The sequence below is a fragment of the Podarcis melisellensis genome, assembly GCF_964234715.1.
Source record: "Podarcis melisellensis genome assembly, chromosome: Z".
NCBI classification, from domain to species: Eukaryota; Metazoa; Chordata; class Lepidosauria; order Squamata; family Lacertidae; genus Podarcis; species Podarcis melisellensis.
In genome coordinates this window covers 4,627,397-4,640,612 of record NC_138547.1, presented here as the reverse complement: position 1 = coordinate 4,640,612, position 13,216 = coordinate 4,627,397, and the positions used below count along the sequence as shown (strand labels likewise).

Here is a 13,216-nt window from a genome sequence, read left to right as displayed (position 1 = left end):
CATTTGGGCATATGGGCACAGTGCTGATGGGGAAGAGCTATTAATTCTAGGACAGGCAAGACCCGGGTTCAAAATCCCTGTCTGGCCTTGAGCCTTGGTCCAGGCACTAACCAGTTCCTTCCCTACAGCCCCCACCTCAGTTGTTAAGATAGGAGTGGGGACCCTCTTGTTAGTTCCACTGCCCTTGGAAGCTTGCAGGTGGGGAAGGCCCAGGAGAAGGCCTTCTCTGTGGCATCTCTAAGATGTGGAATTCCCTCCTCACACAGGTGCATCTGGATTATGGAATTTCCCTTGTACAATATAGTTTTTGTCGTATGCTGACGGGAGCCTTCTTTGGAAAAATAAGCCAGGAGGGGTGATGGAAGGGAAGAAATCTGGTGGCCCCAACACACAGCAGGACTGGCTCACCACGTTTTGAAAAGAAGTGATACATCGCACCATGTTTATACATGGTAACCATAACATTTCCATGTTCCATACAGCACCCGTCTCCTTCATTTTCAAATGGGGTAGGCATGGGGCAAGGGAGGGCGAACCTCCCCACTGAATTTTAGGGGTGAGGGCAAAATTCAGGGTGGGGTGGCAAAACATGGTAAGGTATGGACCACTCCTCTTGGCAGACCCCTTCCCCCGCTGCCCCACTCACACACTATGACACTGTCAAACCCACATTCGGGGGGGGGGACTTAGGAGTGCACCCCCAAATGTGTTCCTGATTCTTTGGGGGGTTTCCCCTTTGCAGTCCAGCTTGTATTCAAACTGGGCTGCAAAGAAAACTCCATCATGAGCAAGGGATTGGCTGCACTAGGAAGTTTCTGATGGGGAACTCCATAGTGCAGCCAGTCCCAATGGGACTTAGCACCAGTGCTGATCAGGTGATCAGTGCTGGCAGCACATCTCACTTTGGGCAGAATTTGGCCACAGTGAGGGGTTCCCAACTGTGCTGGATATTTCTCACCAATGATCTGTGGGGTTTATAGGATGGAAATAGAAGCCACCATTATTAAATTTATTCCTCAGCAATAAATTAAAATAAAATCTCGCCACCTCCAACACACACACACACAGACAGTGTGCATTTCAGTGAACAATAGTAAATAAGGTTCCAAGGAGTAACATTTCGTGGCTCAGGTTTGGTTGCCTATTATTATTATTATTATTAGCCACTAAATTTTTATATTGCTCTTCATCTGGGGATCACAGAGCAGTTTATAATTGGCTCTTCCTCACTTTCTTTATAGCGGAGAAAACATTGGATGAAATGCTAGCGGAGGCTGACAATAGAAGATACCAGTGTGAACCCTCCCATTAGGCTAAGAGAGACAACCGTCTCAGTCAGCTGATTCTGAATGACATGAAAGGGTTGTTTATTCAATAATAAATGGGAAATAAATTAATAAAACTGTTTGATAATAAATCAGATCTATAATAATCTTATAATAAATCATATAATAAATAATTATTATCTATCATTATTTATTCAATTTATAAGTTGCTTGCTATGTAAAAATTCTCTAAGCTACTTACAAAACTTTAGAAACATAAAAAATACACTTAATAATAAATCAATAGGGTAGTGTTCAACTTTTACTCAGAGTACACCCACGGAAATTAATGACTATGAGTAAGTTAGGTCCATAAATTCCATTTGGTTTGCTCTGAATAAAAGTTAGTTGAATGCTACCCATAATAAATTAATTGAATAATTGCAACAATAAATAGTAATCATAATAAAATATAACTTAATGTGACCTTTATTAATTCATTAGCACTTGCTATATAAAAGGCCTCTAAGTGACTTATTATGCTTTAAAAGCATAAAACACAGTATGAAATAAAATAAAATAAAATAAAATAGGTTAAATTAGCATTATAAAATGCCAGAGAAAGGCAGAGGCATTTACGGGATTTTCAAATGCCACAGGAATATGGCTGTTTTGGGGTACGATGGACCTTGGCTTCTGGGGCACAAGCATGTTGTGCTTCATGCAGAAAAATGTCTTGGGCTGGCAGGCAAAGCAACATGTGCATCTGTCAAAGAAGAGAAAAGATCAAGGCAGCCGCCAAGACAGACAGTGGCATGGACAACATGAGAAAGACAAGACAGACAGCGGTTTTGGCACAAAGAAGGCAAAAACTCACTCGTTCTCCGTCAGCACCGGGCATCCCAAATAATCCTGGCAGTCCAATGTACCCCTACGGAGGGAAAGGAAAAAACAAAGAGCATTTTGTCTCCTCTGATGCGGTGGGTTGGGGTCAAGTCCTGTCCCTTGGGAACAAGTAAAGCATCTTCCAGCGCTGGTCCAGGGAAGCCGTGATGAAATAAACCTTGGGGCAAGTGTATATGCCCATGGACTGCATGGTGCTGGCTTCCACGATGTAGTCCAAGGGCACATACCCTCACACCAGGGACCATGAGGACTCCAGGAAGGTAGGCACCAGCCAGCTAGGGCCTTACCTGGGCTGGCTCAGGGTGGACCTGGGAGAAATGGAGCTTCGATCCAGGTTAGCTATGTGTGTGTGCAAAAGTTTCTGCTGCTGGCATTTTGTGTCACAACCCCACCAGGGAGGAAATAACTAAGACCTTCAGGAACCAAGGGAGAATACAGCAGGGATGGGGAAGGTCTATAGCCCTCTAGAAGTTGTTGGGTTTCCCATCAGCCACAGCCAGCATGTCAAATGGTCTGGGATGATGCTATTCGGAGCACCAACAACGTGTATGAGAAATGCTGGGGTAGCTGAGTCATTAGAGCATGAGACTCTTAATCTCAAGGTTAAGGGTTCGAGCCCCGTGTTGGGCAAAAGATTCCTGCATTGCAGGGGGTTGGACTAGGTGACCCTTGTGGTCACTTCCAATCTACAATTCTATGATTCTATATAAGGCTGCCTTGTACCAGGTCAGACCACTAGCATGTCTAGCAGTTTATCATCTGCAAGGATTCTTGCAGCTCTCCAGAGCGTCAGACAGGGGACATTCCCACCCTACCAGGAGATACCAGGAATGGAACCTGTGACATTCTGAGTGCAAAGCAGATATCTTAACACTGAGCTATGGCCCTTTCCCATAGGGCTCACCCACATCCTTGAGTTTGAGAGTTAAATGCCTTTTTTGTACTGCAGGTAGATGTACTTCACAATGACATGTGGAACACTGGAAACCCAGAGGCTCTTCCATCCTATGTCTAATGTTCTCTCCATACCCAATTTGCAGATTAACTCTGGCCAGCCACCTCCAGTTCCTTCTCATTCACCCAACTAATAATAATAATAATAATAATAATTATTATTATTATTATTATTTATTTATTTATTTATAGTGGGACGCGGGTGGCGCTGTGGGTTAAAGCCTCAGCGCCTAGGGCTTGCCGATCGAAAGGTCGGCGGTTCGAATCCCCGCGGCGGGGTGCGCTCCCGTTGTTCGGTCCCAGCGCCTGCCAACCTAGCAGTTCGAAAGCACCCTCGGGTGCAAGTAGATAAATAGGGACCGCTTTGTAGCGGGAAGGTAAACAGCGTTTCCGTGTACAGCTCTGGCTCGCCAGAGCAGTGATGTCACGCTGGCCACGTGACCCGGAAGTGTCTTCGGACAGCGCTGGCCCCTGGCCTCTTGAGTGAGATGGGCGCACAACCCCAGAGTCTGGCAAGACTGGCCCGTACGGGCAGGGGTACCTTTACCTTTACCTATTTATTTATATCCCGCCCATCTGGCTCTCTCTTTCAGAAACTAACTACTAAAATGACAATGCCCCCTCACTCTTTGAGGATGGAAATGTGTTTGTTATCTCCATCAGACTTTTTTTTTAAGGACAGCTGGGGGATAGGCTGTGTTGTGGAGCAGCCTGTCATTACAGGATATTAAACAGCTGATCAGCCCCTTCCCCCACCTTCTTCCCTTGTACAAGAATGAAAACCACTGATGGGGTCAACCTTTGTTTATCGCTTGCAATTTTCCCGGTGATGAGAGCCAGCTGGTAGCATTTACTGCTCACAAGGAAAAAGAGCACATGACAACCAGGGAGATGGATTTATTGGCTCAGGGCATCATGTTGATTTAGAATTGCAGTGGAGAGTAGGAGGCAGTTAACTGGAGCTCTGCTTCTTTCAAATAAAAGTGAAGAAGAGGAGGATGGAATGGAAAAGAGGCAGAAGCTTCTCAAAAGTGAACAGTCAGGATGAGCCAGCCCAAGTGAGGTCACAAAGCACTACTGTGCATCAGAGGTGTTGGCCTTTGCATGTGGGTCAAGATGCTGGTTCACTGTTAGAAGCAGAGGTGTCAAAATCTGGCCCCTCGAGTGGCTCCCTCCTTACAAAGCTAAGCTCTGGCACTAGATTAGACCAAAAAGGATTAGACCAAAAGTCCACCTAACCCAAGCGGGGGACCAAGACTTCCCCAGGTTGTTTGCTACCGCAGCAACTGCAGTCAGGGGTAGACTGCCTATGAACATGAAAGTTCCATTTCATTATCCTGCTAAACCAAGGTACTGGGCCTCAGGCCCAGGGGCCAGATGTGGCCCTCCAGTCTTCTCCGTGGCCCTCTGTACTCTCCCTGGGCCCTGCCCTGTCTGCTCAAGTGCTTTGCTGACCTGATGGCATCTTTGAGACTCGCTCATGTCCTTTGCATGCTCAGACAGGTGGTGGAGCTGTGTGGGGTGCAGTGCAGGTAGAAATACCTGGTTTTTGCACACCTGAAATGTAGCCTGCACTAAAGGTAAAAATTGCATCTGTTGATCCACCTACCTTTTCCTCTGCTCCCACCCACCACTGGTATGCAGCAGTTGAGCTGAAAACAATTCTCCACCCTTGCACCAGGCCACTGAATCTGTCTAATCAACATCTAAAGATTGGATCCTACAAACCTAACAAAGCAAAAGGAGAGAGAATATGCAGGACTGCCTTCAGTTAGGCCAAACAGCCCATACTTTGAGGCAGGGGTAATAAACCTTTTTGCACCAAGGGCCACATTCCCTTCTGGACAACCTTCCAAGGGCCACATGCCAGCAGTTCAATTACACCAAAGATACTCAAGGTAGGTGTGATGCAGGGCCATGGGTGTACCTGGGGGGGGGCACGGAGGGACACATACACACACCCTAAATAAAAAAATTGATAAAAATACATAGCAATTTGAGGTTCTGTTCCCCCTGACAAAGCCCCCCCCCAAAAAAAAAAATCCTGGCTCTGCCCCTTTGCAGGGCTGGTGAGTGCTGTGGACAGAGAAGAGTTCCAAGAGTTCAGACAGAGCTGGAGAGCCACATCCTGTCTCCTGGGCCAGAGGATCCCCTCCCCTGCTTTACAATCTTCTTCACAGACCCCGCTCAGGTGCTCGCCTGTGAGGACAATCAGGCTGACAGGCTCATGAAAAAGGGTCTTGCGCCGCAATTGTAGCAGTCAGTTCCACTGGACATTAAGCAAGCTCCTCTCCTTCATTTAAATGGGTCTAGAAACCCCACTTCTTCCCTGCTGCATTTAATGGGTGGATTTAAATTAGGCTGAAATACAGTATTTATAATGTGACTTAGTTTTGTGCTCGGTAGTTTCTGTTATTTTTGTGCAGGCTTTTTAAGGTTGTCTTAAACTGTGATTAGTTTTCTCCCCCCAATCTATGCATTTTGCATTGTTTTGGTGGTTTGTTTTGAGCCTTTTGAATGTTTTTCTATGTGGTGGGAGACACACCCTCCCTATAAGTTGTAAACTAACTCAGTAGGGAAGCAGGGTGGGCAGTACTTTCCTCTTTGCTTCAGGGCAGGAGGCAAAGTGAGGCAACTGCCTCAGGTGACAGATGCTAAGAGATAGCAGCGAGAGTTCCCTGGCTGTAGCAGGGCTTGCCACAGGGCCTGACCTGGGGCCCTAAACTAGTCTGCTGCTTCGGATGCAATGTAAGCTCCTATCCCACCCACCAGTGCTGAACTCTCATTCAGCCACCAGTCCAGCCAGCTTCTGTACATTGAGTAGAGAAGGAAGAGGCCATGCCGTCTTGCCCTCTGCCTCAGGCAGCGGAATATCATGGGCTGGGCATGCCTTGCTGTGCTTGTTTTCCACTTACAGGGCAGGGGTGGTGGTTCCACCACAGAGCCTAACCTCAGCATTTCTAGCATCTCATCTTGGAGCTTAGCTACAGGCCGAACCCAACAGGCATCCCCCAGCTTCTTCCGCACGTCAGTTACATGCTGCTTGAGGATTTGTTGTTGCCAAAGACAGCAGGCAAACCTATGCAAGAGTTGATTAGGCAGAGCAAGGAAGAGTGGAAGAGAGGCATCTGCTGAGACCTTCCTTCCTGCCCACCCACCCACCCACCCACCCAGTGAATCCACTGCTATTGAATTCCAGCCTGCCCAGGAGCTGTTGCTCAACCATGGGCAATTCCTGCAAAACCTAAGGACAGTAAGCCAAGGGCAGGACAGCTGCAAGGGAGGCTGGGCCTGGCTCAGCCCCCAACATGTACCAGGGCAGAATGACTGGGAAGATACTGATAGCCAACAAGCAGGCTCACAGCAGTTCATGGACACTTGGAAGCAATAGGTCCCCAGGCAATAGGACAGGCAAGGCTGGTTCAGGGAGAAGGTAACGTTTGCTGCTGAGACACAGACCCACTGCTCCACACAAACCTGGCAGCAAGCCTTGGACTGCTTCCTTTTGCAGCAGCTGCTGGCAGGCAGGAGCCAGGGCAAGCAGATCAGTTCCAGCAGCTCCTCATTCCAGGACAGCAAGTCTCATTGGCCCAGGCATTTAAAACCTATAGCCCTATAGCCTGGCAATGGCCTGTGCTCCCTGTTTACACGTGTGCTTTACTCCCATTCGTGCCAGGACTGCTGGTCTTAGAAGTGCAATGGGCCACTTTGCTGTCAGGGGTTCCTTAGCAGCTGTTCTTCACTGTTTCCAGAAGTTATAGGAGCGAGTGATGGCTGGTCCATTAGGGCAAACAGGTGTGCTTCACCTGCTTGCCTTCCAACTTACAGTCAGTTCAAAGAAGAGTGCTGGTTGTCAGCTTCCTTTTCTTCCTTAGGCTCAGTGCAGAGCTCAGCAGGGCAGGGAGGAGGACCATGGGGCGGCAGGGGTGGGGGAGGACACCAAAATCTGTTGGCTCTGGCTTCACCTACTGCTGGCTCACTTGCCTTTCACCCTACTGGTCCAAGTGGGCCCCAGCCACCACTGCCTACTGGTTCCCTCCTCGTCCATGTCAGTGGAAATGTATAAACAAGGCTCTCTCTCACTTACCCGGCTGCCTTTTGGACCAGGTTCTCCTATAGGTCCAGGTAAACCCTGAAACACAAGAAGGGAAAAACAAAGCAAAGCAAAGCAAGAAAGACAGATAAATGTGGACATGTTAGAACTTTTTTTAAAATACACAAACACACACACAAACATCTGCAAACAGTTCCAAAGCAGAGGCTTCTCTTTGCAATTTAGGAGGCAGTCCAAGAGATAGCTCGGAAGGAATTCAGAGGGGAAGAATTATCATCATCACAATAAGCCTCCGGAAACAAATGCCCTAATTGTTACAGGGAGATGGCTCTGCAGGCATTCACATTTTAAAACAGAACTCATAGTTAATTCTGCTCCATTCCAGAGCAGCTCAGCTGCAACAGAGGAGTGGACTGAATGCAAGAAGGGAAAAGCAAAGGCTGGTTGATATCAGATTGTAATAAGTTGCTCACGCACATGTACAGGCTACAGGTTGACCTCTGTGCTAATATATTAAGAAGCTATCAGCTGCATTTATCACAAGGTAATGGAAAGCCAGGCTTAAATCCCAGGCCAGCAACTTTCAACCCTGCTCTGTCAAATTAGTTTTTTTGGGGGGTGGGGGTGAGAGTGCAGAGGTTTTCCTAATTACAGGAATGTGATACTGATGGTAAACAGAGGCAAGTTAAGCCCATGGCCAATGCTTAGCTCTGATAGAAAAACTGAGCATGTAGGTTCAGAAGCAGGAGACTTCTGGAAACCAGCTGCTGTGGGAAAGGCAATGGAGGAGGCTGCCTGCCTTCACAAAGGACTTGTCATAGGGAAGGTGTTGGGTGGTATCAAGCTTAGAATTGTGAAACCAGAGACCTGCGTGTTGCTGCCCTACATCCACCTTCCCTAACCTGGTGCCCACCAGATGTTTTGGACTCCCCTAATGGGAGGTTTTGAAAGGCTTTAAAAACCTCTATTTTTCAATGGCTTTTAACTGATGTCCTTTTATTGGATAGGCTACAGGGCGGCTGGGGGTGTGAACATGCCCTCTAGAGGTGGCTCCCATTACCCCTGACCACTAGCCTAGTTGGCTGGGGCTAATAGGAGCTGCAGCCAAGCCACATCTAGAGAGCACCATGCTGGTGACTCCAGCTTTAGAGGCGTGTTTCAAAGGGGGATTTTAGTCCCAGTTGGAGCTGGAGAGCAATGGAATAAGCCTCCTCTTTCCAACAATGTCCACCCATCTATCCACCCATGCCTGCAACCAATTAAAGATGAAACAAAGGCATAGCTGAACACTACATGTTACCATGTAGATTGACTTGCAGAACTCATGAGGACTAGGAACTTACGAGAATCTCAAATTCTGCATCATTGCAAGGGGTAAATTAAAAAAAAACTGGCAAGATGAATAAGGGTTAAGGACTATTCGTCTGGAAATGTAAAGCTCATCCATTCTCACTGTTGAAATAAAATATTCCTATTTGAGACTAGGGAATAGGAAAAAATGTATTAATTTCAATCTCTCCCCCTCTTATTCTTCCATCCTTAAGTTTTGCATCTCTGTGTGGGTATTCTTTTGTGCAAGAGGCACATTTCTGCTAGCCATTCACTTATTTAATGCATTTTTTCATGTTGCCATCACTACTGCAAGTACCTTTGTGCACCATTTCCTATCATATGCACTTTTTTATTTTTTTTGTGGCAAGCTGTGTCACAAAGTTCAGACACATGTGACTTACAAAGGGCAGCTCTGTTTCAGTTGCTCATGGGCTTAGGGAGTATAAATTAGGTGAGCTTGTACTAAAATGCAAAGTGAAAGAGATTTCTCTCCCATTCCTATAATAAACTTCCATGGTTATTTACTCTATGCCAGTTGCCAGACTAAATGAAATTGAACGATCTCCTTCCACCTCCAACTTCCATCACCTCCAATTCAGGAAGCTCTGAAAGATAAACCCAGATCCCACTGTCAAAATGTTTGTTTGTATGCTTCTGCCATCAGGCCAAAGTTAACAACTTTGCCTCCGACGCCTGAACCAAAAAGAAGCCAAAGCTTCCAACTTTTCCACTGCGATGCAAAACCAAAACTTGCCAAAAGAAGAAGTAATGAAAGCACCGAATAAGGAAAGTAAACATAACTGAGACTGAAGAGGTTAGTGTGGGCAGCTGTACTATATTGGTCCCAGAGGATAAGAAACAGCGCTATTCTGCGCCTTCCCCCCTTTGAATAAGCTTCTGTTGGTGAAAAAAGCACACAAACCTTTGGCTTAGACAGAACGTTTCATCAAACAAATGGGAAAGCTGGAAACTTACGGGGAGAAAGCATTCTTGGTGTCTCATGGCCTCTATTGCTGTGCCTTGAATAAACTTTTTGAAAAGTTTGTTGAGCCATGCAGGGATAAGTGGACATTGTGGCACATTGCTTGCTTACTTATTTATATTTAGTATTATTATTTACAGGAATGTACAACGGGCCAAAACAACAAAAAGTCTTGTGACACATGCCAGGATTTCTCTATTAATAACGCAGAAAGAAAACAGTTGATTGATGGTGACAGCACTGTGTCAGGTATGAATCTGAAAGTCAGTTCCACAATCTCCTGCCCATTCAGAATGACCAACGTCAGTTAAAAGCTTGCATACCCTTTTCAACAACATAGGCTGGCATACAGCTAGGGTTCAGTGCAGGCCAAGCCTTTGATGCTCCTTTTATAGTTGCCTCCAAGAGAGAACTTTGGTTTCTGCAGCTTCTTCAACAACTGCATTGCCACAAAGAGAGAAGGTGCAGCTATATCCCATCTCCCTTCCATAAGCACACACACATACACAACACAGCTGCCCTTCACACCATATTTCATCCAGCAATTATTATTTTAGACACAGCAACAACAGGCGTGCATAGTGGGAAAGATGTGGGTGGGGGCCGTCCAGAGTGCTGCATGCACTCTGGCACATGCTGAGCCATTTGTGCACATGACCTGTCCCGTTCCTTTGCACGGAGAGGAGAGCCATGCATATGCTTTCCTCCACTGAAACAAGCAGATCATGCAGAAGACTTTGCATGGCGTACATGTACCAAAAACTCCTGTGGCCTCTAACTCAGGGATAGGACAACCTGTGGCCTTCATCCCTGTGGTCAGAGATGATGGGAGCTATCAGCATTTCTCCTCATACACACTTTTTTGCAAGACAATGTTAAAAAATAATAAGATATGTTTGCATGTCATTTTCATATATTTTTATCCAGTATATGCATTTGTGTGCACATTGCTTTGCGGGGGAATCACACTGCAAAATTCAGAAAAGTGCTTCCGCTTGTGCATAGTTTCAAAAAGTGCAAATTATGTTGGTTTACCTTTCAATGCCAATTGAATCAAATTCTCCCCCAGCCTTAGCTAGGCTACAATTCCCAACATCCCTGACCACTAGGCATGCTTGCCTTGGCTGACTGACCTGGAGTCCAGCAACATCTCAAGGACCATGCATTTTGCACTGTGACCTACAAAAGGGGAACCCCCCTGAGTGGTCCAGAGTCTAAAATTACCTAATCACAATACTGGCATGCAAACACATTATATCTGGGACTGAATCCCTTATTAATTGTGGGACACCGTAGCCATCTACCTGCCTGCCCACCAAACCCCTGTGCTGTACACAGCACGGTAAGATTTACTGCACCTGCCTGCCAGGATAACCTTTGGCACCTGGGTTCCCGTCAGAGCCTCGTTCACCCTGTAAAAAAAGAGAGAAAAGGGCAGAAGGGCAGGGAATGGGAAGAATTAAATCTGGCTTCATGCCCTGCATAACAGTAGTAGTAGGAATAAAATAATAATAATAATAATAATAATGATAATAATAATAATAATAATAATAATAATAATAATAATAATAATTCATCTTTCTCAACATGGTGGATGCCATGCTGATAGGCACAACAGGTTCACAGTAGAGACAGTGCATGAACATTGATCCATCTGACAGAAAGAGCATCAAGAGCACATATGGAACCCATCCACAAAAGAAGCACAGAGAAGCTCAGAGCTTGCATATGGTTACACCAGGGAGAACCTGAGGCCTTCAAGGTGTTATTGGACTCCCATCAGCCCCAGCCAACAAAGACCAACAGTCAAGGATTATGGGAGTTGTAGTCCAACAGCATCTGGGGGGCCACAATTTCCCCATTCCTAGACTAACTAAACTAGCATTTGGTTCACAGAATCCAACATTCTCTTCATGTTCTCACCACAAGTAGCGTCTTCCCTCCCACCGCCATTTTGAAGATGCAGGTAGATCAAAATGAACAGAAAATAACATCTGACACATTATAAATAAAGCAGTGGGACATGCAACAAAATGTTGCAGCATGGGGTGCTTCTTTTAGGATTCTAGTTGGCCCGCCCCATTTGGGGAAGAGCTGTAGCTCAGTGGAAGAGCACTTCCAAGGCCCCAGGCTGGGGATGCCCCTGGTCTGACTCACTGGAAAGCAGCTACCAGTCAGTGCCAATACTTATTTAGTATTACTAAATCAGTGACAATACTGATTTAGATGCAGTCATGGTCTGACTCGATATAAGACAGCTTCCTGTGTTCCTATGCTCTGTTTCAGAACATGTCATTCCACCCCGTCCTGATTTTCCCATTACCAATAGTCAGTATTCTGTGCCCATTGAGCATACTCAGTCCTTTGTGTGTGTCCGTACGTGTGTGATGGGAGGGGTGATGTTCCTAAACATTTTTTGCACTTCTACAAACCTTGGTGTTCCTCTGAGCCTGCTAAGACCACCTCTCATGCATGGACGGTGTCATTCTGGTTGCAAAAACATCCATATTTGGAGAATGAATTTGCCATGAGTATATACAGGAACACCAAAAGACCACTGGTCCATCCAGCTCAGTGCTGTCTACACTGACCGGCAGCAGTTCTCCAGTGTGTCAGGTAGAGGGCCTTCTGAGTGCAAAGCAGATTCCCCCAACACTGGGCTGCAGCCTTTCCCAAGTGATGAACGCTGAATCACAAGTAAAATCCCACAGATGTCAACAGCAGTTGATGTGAAACAGCAGAGTTGTGAAAGGGTTTCCCAGAATACAGTGGTGAAATGCAACTCATCACATGCAGAGACAGTCAGTGTGGTGTCATGGTTAAAACACTGGACTATGACCTGAAAGACCACAGTTCTAATATGCACTTAGGGTTGTACTCACCGTTAATCATGCACAAAGTAGATTCATTTAAATCAAATGGACACCACTAGTTTAGGTTCATTAATTTCAATGGGTCTACTCTGAGTTGAACTTCATTGGCCATGAAATTCACTGGGCAACCTTGGGCCAGTCACCAGCTTTCAGCCTAACCAGTCACACATGCCCCTTTGAGCATCTTTGGAGGATACGTGGGTTATAAATGCAATAATAAAAGAAGTGAAGGTCCTGAGCAAAGCCCCAACTGCTTGAATGTTGAATTCCCAGCAATAGATTTCATGCTGAATGAATTTGTGTATAAAATACTTTCACATCAAGCTCAACAGACTCTGCCATTCATCGGGTTCATTATTTATTTATTTATTTTACTGTAAACATCACGCTAATCTAAACAGAAAAGGGGTGAGGTGGGTGTAGGAGAAAATTAAATTACAGCCTCCTTCTTTAAGAAGCGATTCAGTCCACTCCAGCTGAAACATTAATGCACGACGGGAGTGGGGGGAGGTAAAGTAAATGTACAGCTATATCCCTAGCATAAAGGTTTTGAAAACATTAGAAAACATTTAGAAACTTAAATCGCATCTCCACATGCTTTGCCCTCCATGGATTGGCAGCCGCATGGCACTGAGATAGCATGAGGGGCCCCACCATAAATCAAAGCAGAAACCAACAAACACCTGAAATGATCCCCAGAGACACCTTTGGAGTGCAAACATCTTCATTTGATATCTAAGTATGTCTTATGTATTACAGGTGTTTTATTATATGTGTCTGATTATGCTCTTCTTATTAACTTTGTATGCTAAAATCCACTTGCTTATTTCGGTTTTCTTGACTGTAATCT

The 13,216-nt window shown here is 45.8% G+C and overlaps 1 protein-coding gene across 1 annotated transcript in view; it reads right to left on the bottom strand.

Annotated features, from left to right (window-relative positions):
• The window catches only part of COL27A1 (collagen type XXVII alpha 1 chain), a 248,382-nt gene that overhangs the window by 166,449 nt on the left and 68,717 nt on the right, over positions 1 to 13,216 (bottom strand). The window contains exons 9-11 of the mRNA XM_081897734.1: positions 10,852 to 10,905; positions 7,213 to 7,257; positions 2,143 to 2,196 (exon numbers count right to left, since the gene is read on the bottom strand). Coding sequence (XP_081753860.1) covers positions 2,143 to 2,196; positions 7,213 to 7,257; positions 10,852 to 10,905 — 153 coding nt within the window. The remainder of the gene's footprint in view (positions 1 to 2,142; positions 2,197 to 7,212; positions 7,258 to 10,851; positions 10,906 to 13,216) is intronic.